The sequence below is a fragment of the Coloeus monedula genome (assembly GCF_965178545.1).
Source record: "Coloeus monedula genome assembly, chromosome: 1".
Classification (NCBI taxonomy): Eukaryota; Metazoa; Chordata; class Aves; order Passeriformes; family Corvidae; genus Coloeus; species Coloeus monedula.
Window position 1 is genome coordinate 31,204,536 of NC_138781.1, and position 20,197 is coordinate 31,224,732.

Consider the following 20,197-nt stretch of genomic DNA (forward strand, 5'->3'; position numbering starts at 1 on the left):
ACCAGAATACTGCCCTCAGCTGACCTTGCAGCATGGTGTAATACATTACAAACATCATCTGACTTCTCAGGTTTTGTCACAGTACAGGAAGAATGGATAGATGAGCCAGCACCTATGAAATTGCATGTAGATCAAGTGTCAGCATCATCCCATGTAGAAAAACAACAGGGACAATTCATGTTCATCTCAGGACTGTTCAGAAACTGGCTTCAGGATGAAGTACACTGAAGAGCAAACACAAGAGGATATACTGCAGTTTCTGCTGCTTCTGCTGCCACTATTTAAGCTCACTTTCTTGTACATCTTCAAAAAGTCTTAACTTGGTTCTTTATGGTATCATAAATTTAAAATGCCTACTATGTACTGCCATGCCATCGAGCCTCTAAGCTGGTAACTTTGTCTTGGTAAATTTGGAGCTTTAAAGATGCATAAAAGACATTAATATAGCACAAAGTGAGCCCTAAAACAAGCGTTGTCACACCTGAAATTCAGAACACATTCAATGTGAATGGATGTGTTATTAGAAGTGGTAAACACATCTGTTAAAGTGAACTAATAGCATCAGCATTAATCACTAGAGCAAAATGTTTTGTCACCTAGGAACAAAGATAAACACCAAGTTTCCACATTCATGCTGTTTACTCACAGGGTTTTCAAAGAGCTGGTTATGTTCTTCTTGTAACAGGTAAATCAATACCAAAGCAATCATGGCCTCCTACCTAGGTGAAAAACTACACCATGTCACTCTACAGCTCTCCCCAGAGCTCCTCACAGTAGAAAAGAGCAGCAACCAAAAGCACTGACACATTTTTTTGAGTATCTCTTTTCAGCCCCCTGGGAATTCACATGAATCTCCAAGAAGCCAAAAGGTAATCCTAGTCTACTCTTGTAAAATCAAGATTGGCAAAGATGGAGTTAGAGCAGCAAACATCCTAACTACCGACTGGCTAGTGCGTGGAGCTGGAAAGCAGACACAGAGGTGATGCATGTGTTCCTGTGATTACATTCCACAGTTCTTTTGTGCCTTGTTCTCCAGTAAAAAAACCCAGGCAGATATTGCTTCTATCCCATTTCTTCTACTACTGCTTTAAAAGATCCTGCCTTTCAAGCTGCTGGTGCACATATGCACACAAACACCACTTGACATAGCAGAGCAGACTGTGTAGTAAAGAACACAGGCATTTTGAAAACAGGGTTTTATTGAAATTTATCAAAAACATCTGAAATCTAATTCAGGAAAGGCACTTCAAACTTTAGTCCCTTTTCTTTTTTGCTTTGGGTTTTTCTGACATCTGAGACAACTCATTTTCTTCAACTTCATCACAGTGCTTTCTTTTCTTTTTCTTTGACTTTTTATGGTCACTTTGGTAACCACTGGAGTCACTGGCAGGCAATATGAGTTCCTGTTCTTCTTGCTTGTCCTTTTTCTTTTTCTTTTTCTTCTTGTTTTTATCATCACATAATCCATTCACAGCATCAACACTTTGCTCTTCTTCATTTTCCCTCCCAAGGTTATCTGTCTCATTTAAAGGCTCTTCTGTGACAGTATCTTCCCCACAGTTATTCAAACTGTTTTCCTGGTGGCCAAGCTCTTGAATTTTGTCCCCATTTGTACTTTCAGTGACTGTGTCAGATTTTTTGGGTCGCATGCTGTGAAGAAATATACAAAATAAACTGAATTAGAGACACAGCATTTACACCAAGTAGATAAAAGATAAATATTTGCTAAAAACAACAACAAATGGATAACACGATACTCTGTGTTATAGAGAATCATAAAGTTTAATACTCTCAGGGTAATTTTTATTACCTTACTGGCTTCCTTCTTACAACATAAAAATATTCTCTGTCAAATCTTAGCCTAAATTTATTCTCTAAAGTGCCATACAGACCATTTGGTATTTCCTCTTTTCTTGTGCTCCTTTATCCCCTAGTTCATTACTACACATTGTGTAGTGAAGCTTTTTTTTTTTAAGTCATTCACAAACACACATAGCTAGTGGCCTATTCAGTCATACATGAGGCACACAGCTGATTTTACCAAGCAATTACCCTACTCTAATTAAAACAAAGGCAATGCCAGAAAAGTTAAAAAAAAAAAAAGAAGAAAAAAACCTTCAAAAAAAAACATAAAAAAAAAAAAACAAACCAGCAGATACCTTGCAACCAAGAGCACCGGAGAAAATATCTAGGAAGACAAATATGGAAAGAATGCAGTTAAAAACCATGGAGGTTTTTATCTCCCCAGAGGCACTGAAGATAAAATTGCTAACTTTCATTGTGAATTCACTGAAACGATTCAGAGAATCCTTCCAGATTAAAAAAAAGGAAAAGCAAACAAAAAATGCTATGAATTTGCCAGTAGGAGTCATAGCATACATTTAATTAAAACCAAAACCATGTTGGAAGAAAAATATTGCTCAGTAAATGACTGTTTTTAAAAAAAAAGTGAATGAACTCTTCTGAAGATAAGATTTCTTGCAAGGTGCCCTACAAATTTACAAAGGGCTAAGGAGGAAGTTGACACATTTGCTCATCTCTGAAATTCTAAGTTTAAGCAAGTATTTAACTCATCCACATCTATTTGTCATTATACAACACATATGCACTTGTTTGTGTGTAAATGTCAATGTAACCACTGTGTTCAGGACCCTGGGGCTGCTTGCACTTGAAAAGCCAATGCACAAAGCTACTCTTAGACACCTGCATGTATTGTTTTGAGCATGTATTACATATGCAATGAACAATTCATAGGTCAGCAAACTCAGATTTTTAAAGATCAAGAAATACCTAGTTTTACTTTTTCCAGAGAAAACTTCCATGGAAGTCTTTAACAGTGGAAAAGTTTATTTAAGAAAACATATATATATATATATATATATATATATATAATTATATATATAGGGATCTGTGTGAAAATAAGAAAGCTTAAAGATTAAAATGTAATTAAAAATCACTTAGCTTGTAAAAAACCTATTAATCCATTAAAAATATTCTCCGTTAGGGCACCATACCTGCTTTTAGTGAGTCCTCCTCGAATGAAGAACACTCCAGCTGCATCAGAATCCAAGTGCAAGACTTGAAATTTCAGTTCATCCCCTATTTTTAACCCCAGCTCTTGCCACTGTACAATGGACATTTGTTCAGGCTTAGGGATAGATGCATTGAAGCATCCATGTATCAGGCAGCCAATATGACTAGGGGCCACTTTATTAATTACACCCTAAAAAAGAAAAAGAATGTCATGCAAGTCTGTAGCAAAAATCAGCCCTTTCAATGCACACCCTTTAAATATTTAGTTTCCTATATGGAAAGTTTTCAGTAAGACTTTATGTACAAGGTATGAAATCAGTTTATCTAGCAATAAGTTAATTCTCCTTCACTAAAATCAAAGCTATTCTTGTAAACTCTTCATACAATTCCTCTGAAAATAGAACTGAACTGCAAGAAGTCAAAACATGGGATTTAACTACAGTGAATACCTGAATAGAGGAGGTAACTCTTTCCTTACACTACAGTGATCAACTTTGCTTTGAAGCCATTTTAAGTCTGATTTACTTGCCTATAAATGGCCTTCGAGCTGGCACAGCACTACTTAGCAGCTGAAGATAGGTAAGACACATAAAAAGCCTTTAAATACTCCATTCAGAGGGTTTCTGCCACATCTGCATGTGAAACCATATCCACCTTTGTTTTAATCACAGAATGAAGGACACACATTGAAAATTTATTTTTTCTCTTCCTAGGAAGATGGCACATTCATCCTTAAACACAATTACAAAGACACCAGCTATGCTGCAAAAGGTGTGGCACAACAATGAATGTAAGCCAGCTCTCAACACACTTTACCCACAAGTGCTGAGCAAGGGCACTGACAAGCTTAAAGCTGTTCCGTGAGCCATACGCTTCCTTTACTGAACAGCAGGCTCCAACTCGATGTACTGCTCCTGTGCTTGAAGGAACTGAACTGACGAGAGCATCTTAAACACTCCTGTCACTATAACAAATGCACCTGTTTGAGAACTACCAGCTCTTCAGAAAGAAGCACCGGTACGATGTATGCAGTTATGATACACTATTTAATACGTAATCCTTATGATACAATGCTTTAGTTATACATAAACTCAATAAACCTAGGGATGGACAAAACAGACAGATTAGAGTAAAAACTACTAGTCCAAACTGCTAATAAATTGCTATGAACTACTCATAAATGAATAAGCTAACATAAACTAAAATATGTCTCCACCTAAGCTCCAGACCACCTCATGCTGGAGATAAATCAAGCTTTGACCACTTAGCAAAAAAGCCCGTCCCATGAGACGCCAAGGCGTTCACATACCACCAGCTTCTTCCCCTTCTTGGGGCTGAAGATGATGAAGTCCGCCTCGATGTTCAGGTGGATGAATCCTTGGTCGTCGTAGATGTCACCGAGCTCCCCCACCACTTTGATGTTGTCGTAAGCCACCGGCACACCCTGCAGGCTGGAAGGACAAGGAGGAGGGGGGCACCGTTAGCTGCTAGGCCGCGCCACCCCCCCGCCGGACCCCGCGGCCGCACCTCTCCGAGTAGCGCAGGAGCTCGGCGTCCAGCTGCGCGCGGATGCCGGAGCGCTTGCGGCCCAGGAAGCGCGGCGGCAGCGCCACGTGCCGTCGGTGCGGCGCCGCCACCAGGCACGAGTAGCGGCGCGCCACGAGCGCGCGGGCCGCGGCGAACGACGGGGCGGCGGCGGCGGCGGCGGCGGCAGCGGGGGCGGGGGCGGGGGCGGGCGGCAGCGCCGGGGCGGGCGGCGGCTCCCGCGGCACGGCCATGTCCCGGCCTTCCGCCGGCGCCGCGCGATGGCGTCAGCCGCCTGCCCTCCGCCGGGCGGGCCCGGTCGCGGCAGTGACGGACTTCCGTGGGGGTAGGGGGAGGATGTGTTCGCAGTGAGGCGGGCCGTTTCGTGCGCGCTGGGATGGTGCCGCCGAGGACGGCGTGATTTATTTCCTTTTTCCAACCGATTTTACATCTCGGAATCAGGGAATGTTCTGAGTTGGAAGGGACCCGGAAGGATCATCGAGCCCAGCTCTGACGTGAATCGCCCACAGGGGGCTCGAACCCGCAGCTTGCTGTGAGCGGCGCGCTCGGACCAGCCTGGCGGGAGCCCCGTCGGGCACTCGTCCGCCCCGGGAACCGAAACCAAACGCGCGGTCCTTGGGACAGGAGATGTGTTACGGTGGCCTTGTGAATTTAAGTTGAACATTTGGTGATCTGGACAAAAGACGCAATGACAAATTACCTTAGTAGCACTCTTCATATACAGCAATTTTGAGAATACAGGATTTGTTTCCTGTTGCTAGACCCCAGATCCCGTTCGTGCATATGGTGGGAAATGTTGAAATGCATTTAATAACCACAGACCGAGGAGAAAAAAAAAAAGTCCCCAAAAGCGTTGCTGGTGCACTGCGCACTGCAGTGACTTACAAAGTGAGCTGCAGTACTACAAATAGAAACCTTGTCCTGCTGTAAATGATGGAATTTGTGGCTGGTTAGTGAAGACTTTGTCCAGAAAAGTCATTTAGACTTTATATCCTCTCTAAATGGCACAGTATTGCCTTATGATTTTACTTTAAACTGATTGAACTGAACTCATGCAAAACGTTGAAAAAGTGTTCTCCCATTGATTTAAATCTAATTTATATCAATTTAACTTGTTATAGTAAATGTACACTTTCAAACTGATTGAATCCACATGGGGAGTTACAAAAAAAAGAGGAATTGATGTATCAGTTTCATTAAAGGTGTTAAAACTCCTTTTATGCTGTGGAGGGCTCAGAAACACTTGTTTTGTGAAAACAAGCCTTACGTCAGATACCAGAAATCCTTGAATTCCCGATAAAACGTTAAGTGATGCAAAAGCCTTTGAAACTACTCAAATACTACATCATCAGAAAGTTTTCTTTGACTGAACTTACTGTGAAGACAGGATATTGTTAGCTTTCACAAGTAAAACAAGTGGTATAATTTGCAGTACTTTACTGCAAGTAAAGTTGCATTAGTGTGAAAGAACTGACATAAAAATGGCTTTCAGATGTCATACCAAACTCCAAATTTGAAAGAGAAAATGTCTTGAACTACTGTAATCTGTATTCCTATGTGGCTTTAGTCCTCCAAGGTATTTAATGTCTGTTGAAATTAATTTTATGTTATGTGTCTCAGCTTTCTGGAAAAAATATCGTATTTTTTATTTCATCTATTTGGATCATATTTAAACCTTGCAATGTGCTTTCAATCTTGGTTAAAGACCTTAAACAATAACTGCATGCACTCCTATTCCTAAAAGAAATATATGTTTTATAACTCTTATTTATGAGTGGATTTAGTTTGCAGGGAGAACATATAATACACTAAGGGCTCTGTTCAGTTTTATCGAGGACAATAAAAACCTACCTCTTCTCTTAAAATAAAAACTAAGAACAAGATGGAAAGGCAACATGAACAAAAATGTGGACCTTTGTCTTTCACCCTGTAGTCAGGTTGGACAAGATGGTGTCAGAAAGGCTCTGTCTCTCAGGGCCTGCAGCTATCCGAGGTTATCCCCATGGACTTCTGTCACCAGAAAAATCCCTACAGAGATCGAGTCTGTGCTTTCTAATTGAACCTCCATTTATCCCTGCTACTGTGCCTGGTTTTCATTGCACAATGCTCTTGAGACTTCCAGATTTCCTTTCAGGCTAAAGTAATCAGAAGAATGAACTTTAAATCCTAGTGGTCATTAAGGCTGTGTGGCAGGCCAGAGATAATTAAAAGTAGCTTATTTGAAATCTTCTAACTCTGGATACCTGGCCTCAGCACCAGCTGTTTTCTCTGCAAGTCCACACCTGTCAGGTCACACTGCTTGCTGATGCAGCATAGACTATCTGTACCAAAAGCAGTGTTGTCTTGCAGTCTTGTAGAGACTTCAGACCCATGGTGTGACTTGGACTTTCACTACCTCTCTGTAAAAGATACTCTGATAAAAGAAGGAATCTCAATCTGACTGCCACCTCCCCCAGCCACAGATCAGTTCTTAAAAGCATCTGGACTATAAGACTTAAATCCTGATATCCCCACATTCATTTCTTGAATTTTTCTTCCCTTTTCACTTCTTGATGTTGGCTTCCAGCTTAAAGAGCCTGTCTGAGCTGACCTTTCAGCAGCGCTGCAGTGAGCCTATGTCCAAAAAGGCAGCTGAAACCAATGTCTAAAACAGCACAGCTGTTGGTATGTTTGCCAAGTCCCACAGTGGCTGATAAGACTGTTCTGAGCCTGTTTTTCTCTAGAGGTCAGGTTGCCAGTAACAATGGGGACCAAACCCAAAAGCTGCATTTGCAATCACTGCTGTTCTTTTCCTTCCTATTTTATCTGGGTTTGTCTTATTTTCTCTGTGAAACAAAGGCCAGATTACAAAAAGGAGATTCCTTGACAACCTCAAATTCAGCACCTCTCAGCTCGTCTTTTCTACCCATGCTGTTATTGCCGTCTTGTATCCAGGTTTCTGAATTGACAATATATGTTGGATATAAAGCTCATCCAGTTGCTTATTGATGCTGTGTTGTGGCAGGTGCGTTCATTCAGAGGGCAGCCCTCATCCAGCCTTAAAATCCTGGAAGTCATAGCTGTGACAGAATACAGTGCATCTTATGCAGAGTGGAAGAATGCCTGTGGCAGTGTTCTGGAGTAGGAAATACCCTCCCCCTTAGGACTGTGAGCTCAAAGGACTCGGTGCATTTTGAAATTTATCCCATTGCAGGTTCCTTATACCACAGCTTGCACTCTATAAAAAAGATAAATGAAGAAATGCCTCAGTTGCATAGGAAGGGTGGATACGATACAAAACTTGTGCTCTGAACTTTTTTTTAAAATATTTCAGCTGGCTTCTCATTTTTCATTTTTAACCCTACAGTACTTCTGTTGACAGTTGTTGCTGTCATACTCAGAAGGAAGAATCAGTACTCAAACACTCAGTTTTGTTTTCGAAGTTGTGTGGTAATATGTTTGCTTCAGTATCTTTGACGCTCATCTCAAATAGAGACTAATCCTAGCATGTTTGGTCATTGAGAACTAAGCATCTAAATGCCATTGTGGATGTCAGCTTGTGGTCCTAAATACGGAATTCTGTTACGCTGGTTTTGTGGAAGTTATTTTTGAGAGGGCCACCATTCAATTATGGTGAATTATATTATATTTAGAAAAAATGCATCAGTGCAAAGGGTTAGCTGAAGTTAACAACAGTTACCGTAGTAAAGGCTCTTTTGACTGCGAATGTGAGAGGAATTAAGTTATTACTGTAAGGCAAACATTAATTTGAGCAAATACAGGATGATAAGACGAATACTGTCAATGGCCATAGAAGGTAGATACTCCTGACGGTGTACCAGGACTCTCTTTATTTGTACTTAAACAAAATGCACCAAATGCTGAAAGTCCACCAGATGGCACACGAAAGCCTTGATACGGAAAAGTGCCGTCATCCAGGAGAACGAGGGGAACTGCATGCCTGGCTGAAAATTTAATCTGTGTTACACTATGCAGACTGTTTTGTCAGCAATTAGTAGGTCAATCTCTAATAGCTAGGAAATAACTTAGAAAAACATTCAGGGAAAGAATGCGATAAGACAGCAATTATGTTAATTTCTGTCAGCTAATAATTTATCTTGATTTGTAGTGACATTCATGATGTAAGGACAGGGAGCAGTTGGAGTGAGTCCAGAGGAGTGTCACAAAGATGATCAGAGGGGCTGGAGCACCTCTCTGTGAGGACAGATTGAGAGAGCTGGGGTTGTGCAGGCTGGAGAAGAGAGGGCTCCCGGGAGACCTTACAGCACCTTCCATTACCTACAAGAGAGCTGAAGAGAGACTTTTTATGAGGGCATGGAGTGTTGGGGCAAAGGGGGAGTGGCTTCAAACTAAAAAGGGGTGAGCTTAGATTAGATATGAGGAAGAAGTTCTTTCTTGTTAGGGTGATGCAGCGCTGAAACATTGTGCCCACAAAGTTGTGAATGTCCCTTCCCTGGAAGTGTTCAAGGCCAGATTGGATGGGACTTTGAGCCAATGGAAGGAATCCCTCCCCACAGCAGGAGGAGTTGGATCTAGACAACATTTCAGGTCTCTTCCATCCAAACAATTCCGTGATTCTGTGCTTGGGATGGACATCTTTGAACGTTTGGGGACTGACTAGATTTGCCTTTGGCCCTTGATTCTCTTGAGTAGGTTATTGCCTGCTGGGAAATGGCTGATATGGCTGGCGATCTCTCTTGTGGAAATAAAATATCTTGTTTATAGGTATACTACTGAAAGACCTGTGTTCAAGTAGCTCCCTGGCCTTATATCTGTAGAAATGAAGGAACCTGATGTAAGATGCCTGGTGCTGGCTGTGGTGCCCCTGACCAGCTCTACTGGTGCTTGAAGGCATAGTTGCAGTAGCAGAGAAACCATGGCCTGTGGAGATCTGGCTCTTGGTCTAATGCTGAGACTCTCCTGTGTGTTTCCAGCCAGTGAGTGAAGTGTGTTCAGATAGTGGATTAAATAATGTGATAACGTGACTTTTCTCATATATACAACAGGTGAAGTTGCCACAGAAACAAGGGAGGAAAGCAGCTTGTGCCACTGTAGGAACAGTAAGGCTTTTCTACAGCACTGTGAATGCTTCTGATGAATGATGCTAACAAATGAGATGGATGCACAGGTTGTAAATGGGGTAAATGAGGTGTCTCTTGACAGTCTGTCTGTGCTATTTTGCAGTCTATACTCTGAGAAACTTCTAGCAACCCTTTACTCCTGTGTTTTTAAAATTGTCAGGAAAGATGGGAATTAAAGATCCACTGGGGATTGCCTCCAGAAAAGTCAGCTGCTATTCATTTTAAGAGTAGAAAATGTCTTTTTGTCATCCTGTTTAATGACTCCTATACTTCTTCCAGATACTGCAAAAGACAAAATAATCTTCTGGTTCTACTAGTAGTAGCCTACTCTGTCTTTTCAGTGCTCCTCATATCCTGAGCACTGTTGAAAATGGAATTGTGAAGACATTTGTAAATGTAAGGAAGAACATTGAGGCATTTATACCTTAATCCTTTCTTGCACAGTGCTATTCCTAATTTTTTTTTAATTTTTTTTTTTTTTTAATTGAAACCTGTTAATCCTTCTGGCCTGGAAAACAGGCCCCAGATCTGAGGAGTTTGCCATTCAAGAGAGGTCCAAAGTAACCATCCATTTGATAGAAAGATAGCTGATTATATCTCCTAGGCTACTTTCAAGCCCCTGTACTGCAATCTGATTTTTACGAGTGAGTTTCAGGAGGGTTGACACTTGAGAAATATTAAAAACAAGGGTGAAGAATTCAGTTATGTGGATTTTTTTTTTTTTTTTTCATTTTATCTACAGTCTTTAGCAGGTAGCTGTGTTATCAACTGTGTTTAGGGTAGCAAATTAATCTGGGGTTTTTTGTCTGTATTTTCTTCTGCAGTTAAATGTACTTTTGCATTGATAGACTGGAAGCCTTTGCCCCAAATGTAATGGAGATGAGGGACAAATCTTTTTGAAGTTAAAAAATGTGATTAGTTTTAGTCTCCTAAATGTATGGTTTTGTTTTGGATCAAATATGGACTTGCTTGGATAATATCAAAACAATTGTTTTTGTTGTATTTCCATCCTACAAGAATGAAAAATAAAATCTCAGATCTAATGGGGATTCTGTTTTCATATTGCAAGCCAAAGAGGCTGAGTAATCATTATAGCATTTTCCTGTTTATCCTGTTTTTTTTTCCAGGAACCACTGAGATTCATTTTTCAGGAATACTTTTTGATAACTCAAAGATAAGCTTTTAATTATTTTAATCAGTATTTTATATATGAAAATATGCCTAAATGATAAAGAAATTCTTCCTAAATCTCTGCTTGAAGACGAGCATAAAAGAAATGACATCAGTGTAAAACAATTCTAGATTTATTATTTTTTTGCTGCCCTTCTCAGGTAGTGTATACTACTTCAGAAAGTCTGTAATGTAATTGATTTTCTTAGAGGAGCTGAGCCTCTAACTATCAATAGCAGCATTATCTACCTTCAGGAAAATAAAGGGTAGTAGTCATTATTTTGAGTGAATGCTGAAGAGCTTGAGGTCACTATTTTCATTTGAGTACAGAAGCTGGAGGTGCTGAAGCAAATGCACCTTCAATAGATTAGGTAATCTCCAATGTGCTGTGCCTTATCTTGAAAACTGTTAGAGCATCAGTCACCTCTGAATGAATCAGTGCTAGGTATCATTTGATGCCTGAATGATAACTGAATGTCAAGGTTGAAGACAAGGTAACATAATTTTTAGGCAATTGCTAAGTTGTTCTTATTTAAAGAGAAAATTTTCCGTTCTCATTTGACTTCCTGCTGAGTTCATGGTTTAGTTTGGTACGTCACATTCTCAGTGACCTGGTTCAAGTGCTTACTATTACATCCACCCTCCTACATGTAAAAATCCCAAGATTTCAGAAGTCATGGTAATAGTAAAAAAACTGAAACCAACCAACCAACAAAAAAAACCCACCCAACACCCTCCCCCAAAAAAACCCCCAACCCCCAAACCAAAACCAACCAATAAAACAAAACCCCAAAGCAACCAATCCCCCAACAACCCAGGCAGAACAAAACACGAGTGTCAGGGACTCTTCTGTGAGAAGCAATTTTAATGTTCCCTACACTGGTGAAAGTAGGAAAAAATAAATGAGGTGCGGACAAAATCCTGCTCTCATATCAGATTATCTTCTCACTTACCCAAATCACTTATGAGCATTTTTCTGCTTAGGCGGTGATGGAGGAAGGAAACTCCAACACCCAAACCTGAGAGAAACTGCAACAAGCTGACAGCAAATTCAAGGCCTGCAGCTGACTGTCCTAGTCAGTAGTTTCCTGAGCAGTGCTTCTGTTCGTGCTCCTTTGTGCAGTAAATCATTCTTACTTCATTCCGACAGAAGAGGGCCTCCCAGTGTAACCTTTAGTGAGACAGTGGATGCTGCTGAGAAATCAGAATGGGAGCTTGGATGCTTTCGGACTGAGCAAAATAGGCTCTTGCTGTCCAGGTGTGGTTCAGGAGGTAGGACCCTGAAGTCCTCTTGAGGCAGCCTGAGTTTTTAAGTGCCCAGTTTTTTAACAGGTTACTGATTTATGGTAAAATTTATGAGCTCTGGATTAGGAGAAATTAGGAGAAATCTTCCTCTTGAGAGCAAGGGACATAAGATATCAGGCTTGCAAGACCTTGTTTGAAGCTTCTCAAAGCATTTATCAGAATCTAATGCTTTTTAATGCTGGACTCATCAGTGGGATTTAACATGACATGGTCCTAAACTGTGCTTACTCTCAGTTCAGTTTGAGACCATGTTCACTATCTCCATTGGAGGGTCTCTAAGAAAATGCAGACCTGTTGTCAAACTGGAGTTCACTAGCACAGCCAGGCTCCAGCTGAACTCCGGAGAAGTGATGTGAGGACATCCCATGCCTTGGAGTGCTCCCAGGTTGTCCATGGCTGGATGAGCCAGGTGTGGTGGGGCCGGGCTCGCTCGCAGGAGCCCAGGGCCAGCAGCTCCGAGGCTGTACGGTGGCAGCCAGGCTGGCCAGCTGGAGGGGGCTACAGACTGTGCAGGCCATGGGCTTCAGCACACTTAAACCCATGCTTAGGCCTGTTCCTAATCTTGTGCTGATGAGCTATCCAAAAAGTTAAGTCATCTGGCTAAACCAGTACTGAGCTCTTTCTCGGTAAGTAGTGTCGCTTCTGCAGTGATCCCCACTGCTGTCAGTGGGGCAGTTGATGTGGCATATGCGGTTGTCATTTGGAAAAATACACTTTTTTTTTAAATTTTGTTTTCATTTTTATTCTGGTTTCATTCTGTGTCTCAGAGCAGAAGCCAAGATGCCCACATTAGTGTTGCAAATCTTTGGACCATTTCTACAGATACTTGCAGACAGGAGGAACTGAACAGATCTCCCTGGCAGCCTCCTCACTGCTCAGCTGTGTGCATCCCAGCAAAAAGGACAACTTGGGGTGTCTTCGTCTTCTTCACTTTTTGCAAGTTTTCAGCTCAGCAGAAAATGATAAAAAACGTTTCCTGTAATTTTCTGCCACAACTGCATTCAACTGAACCTATGGGTTATTCTAACATACAGTACAATTATAATTTACCTGGCAAGTCACTGCTTTTTCATACTTTTTATTTAATTATTTACCTTTACTGGAGATGTATATTTTTAATTATGCCTGTGCAAACTCATTATGTTGGATGAGCTCTCTCATGCAGGTTTATAGATTGAGAATAATTAAACTTCATGGCTGTCACACACTTTTGGTAAGAAATAATACATATGTTTATATGAAAAAGGATTTATAGTTCTTATACTTATAAAGACAACCTGAGTCTGCCAAGTTATGAAACTTTATTTGCAAATAAATATTCTACTTAAGTGTTCTTAAGACATCAGTATAAACATTGGAAATGTAAATGCCAAAGAATGAGTGCCATCAAAGAAGGAGATTTTAAATTAAATTCTTAGTTCCCAAAAAAATGTGCTGTTTTGACAGAACGTCCTGTCTTTGCCAGTAAGCTGGGGGGCATCTGTAATGTTTCCATTCCTTGATAGAAGCAGTATATATCCTGGAAGTCCCCAGAATGTACTTTTACTTGAAATCAAAAGTAAATTCTTCCAAACAAACCTGCAGTGTTCAAGCATGAACCTTTTTGGGGGGTTAAGAGCAGTGTATTTGAGGAAACCATTAAAAGGAGTCATCTTAAAGGCTTGCAGGTATTGCAGACTGTAAATGTAGGTGTCGTGAGGGGTGAAGGATGGTGCAGTCTATCTCGTAGGAGTGTGCAGGCAAGGCAGCTGTGATTGCACTGACTGATGGAAATGGGCATTTTTCACTATTGGGTGCTAATGGAAAGGTGGCGAGAAAGCAGAAAAAATCCCTTTGTTTATCCCTTTCCTTTTTTTATCCTTCAGTAAATCTGTACTTATAAAATTCATTTATTCTGATTGATCAGTTCTGTGTCTGCACATCCACTTACTATTTTTTGCAGTGTTCAGGGCAATGCAGATTAAGGCCCTGATTCTCACACTAACACCACTACAAAATAGTTACTAATCATTGGACTTGTCTGAGTGTTAGGCTGCCATTAAAAAGGAATCCTTGTTTGAGACAGTTGTCCAGGTTTAACTTTAAACATAAATCTTAGTCCAGTTACTCTCAGTGGAAGCAGTTTCTTAAGCATATCTTTAAATACAGACCTCAAAAGAGACATTAACTTAGCATTTGAGAAGCTGAACCCCAAGGTACGTGAACATACTACCTTTTGTTCATAAAGCATGAACAATTACTTTCAAATATTTTTCAATATTTTTTCTGTTTGTGGGATTTTTCCAACCAAACATTGAATATAGTACTATAGAGCATTGGGGAGTCACAAGCATAACATAAAAGAATAAACTGAATACACAAAAAAATTGTTACAATGAAAGTGAAGAACTTAAAGATATATTGAATAGACCTATATTAGTGGGATTTTTTGCTTTGGTTTTGCTTTTGGATTTGTTTTGTTATTTCTTTTGGGTGTTGGTTTTGTTTTGGTTTTTTTTTTTTTTTTTGGTCAGCCATTAAAGGTATGATGTGCCAATACATCACTAAACTCTTAAGCCCTTCTTCTAAGAAGTTTTTTTTCCAAATTTTCCAGTCTTGCAACAGATCTGCAACTGGCTCCTTTGTGCCTACACAATCTCATCACTGCAGCCATAGAATAACCACAGAGTTAAGACTGTTGCAACATTTTCTTGAAAGACCAATTGCAACAAATTAATATTTATATATCCTTGAAGCTGTTTTGTTGGATGCTCATTCTGGCTCCATCACTTGCCAAGAGACTGTTGTGACTCAAGTACATAGCGTAGACTCTGAAAAAGCTAACGTGTATCCTAAGAGGGGGAAGAAAGGTCATTCCCTCTTGAGCAAACCATTTAACATAAGGGAAACATCTTTCTTTTGACAGATGGGAATGTAATCCCTGCATAGTCTTTCAGCTTTGTTTGACAGCTGGGTTTGAAGCAGTGTAGGCGTGCCTGTGCTGCACAGTGCATCCTGTACGTGACCTGCAGCGTGCAGGAGCAGTGCGTCCGCGTGTGTGGGGCTCTGTGTTGTCTTGTCAGCCCCACCTTCCAGCATGCCCCAGAAGCTCAGCTCAGGGGTGCCTAACGAAGCAAATGCTTGCAAAACATGCTGATAGGCATGACTGGCTGTCTCACCTGTGTGTACTGAAGCAACGACTGCACCTGAAAAGGTATCCACTGATACATGGATATTTTTAAATTTCCCGAAAGGCGGGTGGGTATTTGGTAATAACTTTACCATGACTCACTCTGCATCTGTGTTCTGCAGAATTCCTTTTGGCACAGTGTAAATGTTTTAAAATCCTAGATATACAGGCATCACTATTAAACTTGCCAGCCTGCGACAAATTCACACAAGAGATCTGTCTATCCATTGATGGAAATCAGGGAAGGAGACAGATTCTAAAATATAAAATAATTCCTTATTTTCCTCATTACTCCTATGGGTAAAGCAAGCTGTTTATCTGACAAGAAACTGGGCAGAGTTAGACAGTATGAAATTTTATTCAATTTTAATGTCCTTGTAGGATAAAGATTAGTTCAAAGCAATCAAGGAGAGATGAGATGAGATGAGAACTCTTAGCCTACTAGCTGTTGGTCCAATGTAAGTTTGGTAAGGCAAAGTAAAGATACTGACATAATTCCTATGCACAGGACAGAAAGAATAAGTTTACATGGGAAAATTTTAAAGGATTCAGGAAAGAAGTTATGTGTGTGTATATATATATTCTGGAAATCTGCCCCAGGGTGAGGGAATTTAAGAAGCTAACCCAAGAGAAGGTTAAGAAATTACTCGATCCCAGTTTGTCCCAGGCTCCTTAATTTAGCAGACAATAGCACAGTGAGAGCCAGTGCCTGGGAAATCTGCATAGAAACAAATCACTTTAAAGTGGGTAAGTTTGTGCTCATTGGAATAAGGGAGGTGATAGATTACATCTTCTGAGGGAAAAATATATATTGCATCCAAAGATGTTTTGTGATTGATAAAAGGATTATCAGATAAGTGTCCTGTCTTGTGCTATACAGAAGGAAAAGTTAATCATAAAATCCATTCAGGTATTTCTTCATGTTTGAATATTTTAATTTACAAACTCAACAGTTTTCTTCATAGTTTTATACATTATTTTTAGCAAGTGTAAAATAGAAACAAAACAATCCATTGCATAAATAGAATCATGCAGAATCCTGTTCCTTTTAGGTCCAGAACTCTTGGACCATTTTGAGATCTCTGCTGCTGCCACCATAGTGTGGGTATAAATATGAACCTACTGTTCTTCATGTGTAGTAGTTAAAAAAGGAGCTCTGACACATACTTTTCCAGGGTGCTACACAGTGCTACAGTGAATAGTCCTCAGAGAAATATTAGCTATCAGCATTCCTGGAGTTTATTCCTGGGTTAAGGGGGGAAGAGAGCAATGATATCAGTAATGTAGCAAACCACAGGCATTTAATACTCTCAGTCTGCATGTTTGGACTTCATGGTTTAGATTTAGATTTGCCTTGTTTGCAATCTCACTGTAAAATGAAGGCAGTGATCAGTATTTCCTTTCTCTGGGCAAGAAGGTAAGAATTGATTTGATGCTAAACACTTTAAAGGATACAGCTGCATTTTAACAGAAGAGAAGACATGATCTCCTAACTTGAACCAGCATGAAGTGGGAGGGAGAGAAAAAAGGGTTCACCAAATGATGTGGGAGAGGAGCTGAACAAGTTTGTGGTCCTGGTAACATAATTTGATTTGTCTCACACTGGCTACTAGCCATGGGATGCAGAAAAGAGGGTAAGAAATCCTAATGGTTCTTAGATCTCTTTTAATGTATGTATGATTTCTTAAGGATGCAGAAGGAAGTTTTGTTGACTCCTGTGCCTGGTTTATATCAGCAGAATCATATACAGCTTTTTAGTTGTGCTTATGGTGCCTCTTTGTCCCTGCCTTCCTACCATGTTCCCATTGCACATTATACCAGCTCATTTAAACAGCTATTTTCAATATGTAGATGAAGTAATTTTTAATTAATGTACCTGGTCAACCTGTTCAAGATGCGATAACTGCATGTATTTTTGGAAAGACACACTTTGCAGTTTATGGCAGGATTTTAAATTAATGTCAGTGATCTCTGGGAAAAAAAAAACCCCAAACCTTCCACTGGTTATGAAGCAAAATTGCACTGATGTGGAAGTCACTAAAGCAGCCTGCTATGACTGGTGGTTAAAGGACATAAAAAGTACCTTACAGCAAATCAAATGTAAGGGGAAAAAACAAAAAACCTGCCGCTTCTGTATATGCTCGGAACTCATTTGATGGAACCATAGAGCAACTGTGAGGTTGCTCTGCACAGCTTATTGTTGGTTCTCTAGCAGAGCTAGGTGTGTCTGTGCTGTGTCTTCAGTGTTTCTTTGCTTTGATGAAAAGTGGCAGGAGAGACCCTGGTGCAGCTCTCTGGACTTTCTGCTCCAAGTCAAAGCTGCTTCTTTCTGTAGCAGAACAACACTTTCATAGCCAAGCAAGTCTCTCCAGGCACACACCTTCTGCTGAAATTCCAGCTACTGATTAATCTCATCCAGTTCCTTTTTTTTCCTTCAGAATACCAAATTGCATTCTCATAATTTTATAATTAGGAGTAAAAAGGCCTTTCCAAGCAAGCTTCCCAAGGTCATTTAGAGCTCCTCAGGTTGGTGATATTAAACTAGGATGGGTTTAGCGTCTTCAATCAAATTATGTTTTACCAAAAATATTCTGCCATTTTCTTCTTATTATTTTTTTTCTACCCCCTTGGCAACTCTGAGTCTGTCTGGTTAGCCTTTGGACAAGTTCTAAAAATATTCCTCAAAATCTGTCTCCAGATGCGTGTACAGCAGCTTTGGTTGTTTATGTTGGAGGTTTATGGTGGAGCTAAAGATGTCACTTTGATACAGAAAAGGAAAGCTAGGCAGAATAATTTTAGGCAGGAAGATTATGCAGTAACATCTACAGTGATATGGTAGCCTAATACCAGTCTGCATTTAGCTGTTTCTAAGCATTTAATTATAAAAGTCTTCTTTTAACTCCTTAACCTGCCTGGGACTGGGATCTGAAAGGATTAAAAACGGCTTAAACCACTAGACTCTCTTTTCACTGTATCTTTAAAATCACACTGTCAGGGAAAATTTAGATATAAGCATGATTATTTTTGATTACAGCTTAATGTATAGCAATTTCCTATTGAATGTGGCCTGCTCCACTGTTCTTCATGCCTCTCCAGACGATCTGAAGGGAAATTTGTATGTCCTAATACAACAAATATATACTGAAGATTGTGCAAGAAAGAGATTTAAAACATATTATATGCACTTTTCTGCACAGTTTGCAATAAGCACTGCTGATTGTTGTAAATTCAAAACATGTGCGTTTCTCATCAGCTGAGGTTCAACGAAATGCAAACTATAGTATAAAATATAGCCTAAGGTATAGCACATATCAAGGACTTACCAGCTAAGTCTTCTGCACAAAGTTCAATAAGTAAGTTCCTTCAGGAAGAGTGTTGCTTGACCTAGTAAATAACAGCTGCATATCTCAGAGAGAATCTGAGCCAGCATCTGATTTTACAGCAGCATGAATCCGACAACTGTGTCAACGGCAATACATGTTTCATCCTATTCAGATTGAAAAGGACTTTGGTGCCCAGCCTTCAAGCTATTGGTGTAGATACACTGACTGGTCACATTTTGAAAAGTGAAAGTTTTGTTTTTCATGCAGTTGGATAAGTGGAATGAATGTCCTTTCATCTGTACCAGTAATGAAAACATACAGAGAATGTTTCCATTACAGTTGAATTCTGTATGCAATTATGGAACAAAGCCATTAAACAAAGTGAAACTTTTCCCAGAATTCCCCTACCACACACATATTGTGGTAATTTACTTTGAATTTAAGAATTCTGATCCTCTTTTTATGTCTCAAGTAGCAGTGCTCTTTGTCACATTTGTTCCCAAGTCTTTTAGTTTCCAGATTTGCATTTTCAAGGCTTTTATTAATGTAGGGACCAGCCAGTTTTTCTACATTCTAAAGGCTTGGCCCCAAAAGAAGGGAAAAGAACCCTACCAATTGAATTTGGGGCCCAGATCTCTTTTCTCTCCTTCCAGCACATCTGTGAATGCAGCAGAAATTGTGTGGTGCTATTTCATAATTTACAGCAGGGCATCAAACATTAGGAGATTAGAGAATGGATCCTCCTTTCCTTTCCAAAGTGGCTGTTGTACTGCACTACTGTGTTGGATGCAGAAGATCCACATATTTCCCTGCACTATTCTATACTCTCACTAACATGCCAGGAAAGTGTTTGTGATAAATAACTGGGTGGTGTTATGGTCAGTACTTTCATGTCATTCCTGAGCAGATTCTGAACTGCAACTCCAAACTGTTCCAGGATCTGAAGCTACCATTCCCAGTCCTGAGGTGTCACAAGAGACTCTGGTGAACTGTGATATTATAGTTGTGCTATGGAGGTAGTGATGAACCTCAGCCAGGTAGTTCCAAGGTGGATTTCTGAGTAATTTTTAAATTTACTCTTGATTTTATTTGATAAGGCCCTTTTACATGTTTTTTGCTGAGACAGTGAGGAAAGGAATGTTACAGAACCACCTCCTCAGGCTGTATGTTCAATGTGCATTTTTCAACATATGTGAATCTCTGCACCCATTTATGCCGTGGTCCTGCCTTGGCAGGTTGTGTCCAGAGCTGCAGCAAAAATGCTCCCATAAGGGGCATGTACTGGGGACAGATATATCTCATGCTTCCTGCTGCAAAGGAAGAGGAGTATCAAACTGAAGGGACAATGCCACCTGTAAAGAGCACAAACAATCTGTAATGTAGTGAAGGAGACAGGTTAAAGACTGGCAGTGCCTGGGAAGGGGAGCACCTCCTTGAGCAGAGATACCTTAACATCTAGCTGTTTTGCTATGACAGTATCTGTATTCTTTATGAACCTGAACAGTGTCATTAGCAATTTCTAAGGTATGTAATAAATACTAGTATATCAGGGCCTTTGAGGAAATTCAAAA

At 40.2% G+C, this 20,197-nt stretch overlaps 1 protein-coding gene across 1 annotated transcript; it reads right to left on the reverse strand.

Moving 5' to 3' along the window:
* Positions 1-1,181: 1,181 nt before the first annotated feature.
* On the reverse strand, positions 1,182-4,811 carry POLR1F (RNA polymerase I subunit F; the record flags this gene model as incomplete). Its single annotated transcript, XM_082286110.1, has 4 exons — positions 1,182-1,650; positions 3,015-3,223; positions 4,343-4,484; positions 4,561-4,811. 4 exons carry the CDS (start codon positions 4,809-4,811, stop codon positions 1,254-1,256), a joined length of 999 nt encoding a protein of 332 aa, XP_082142236.1. The 3' UTR covers positions 1,182-1,253.
* Between the last annotated feature and the right edge of the window lie 15,386 nt (positions 4,812-20,197).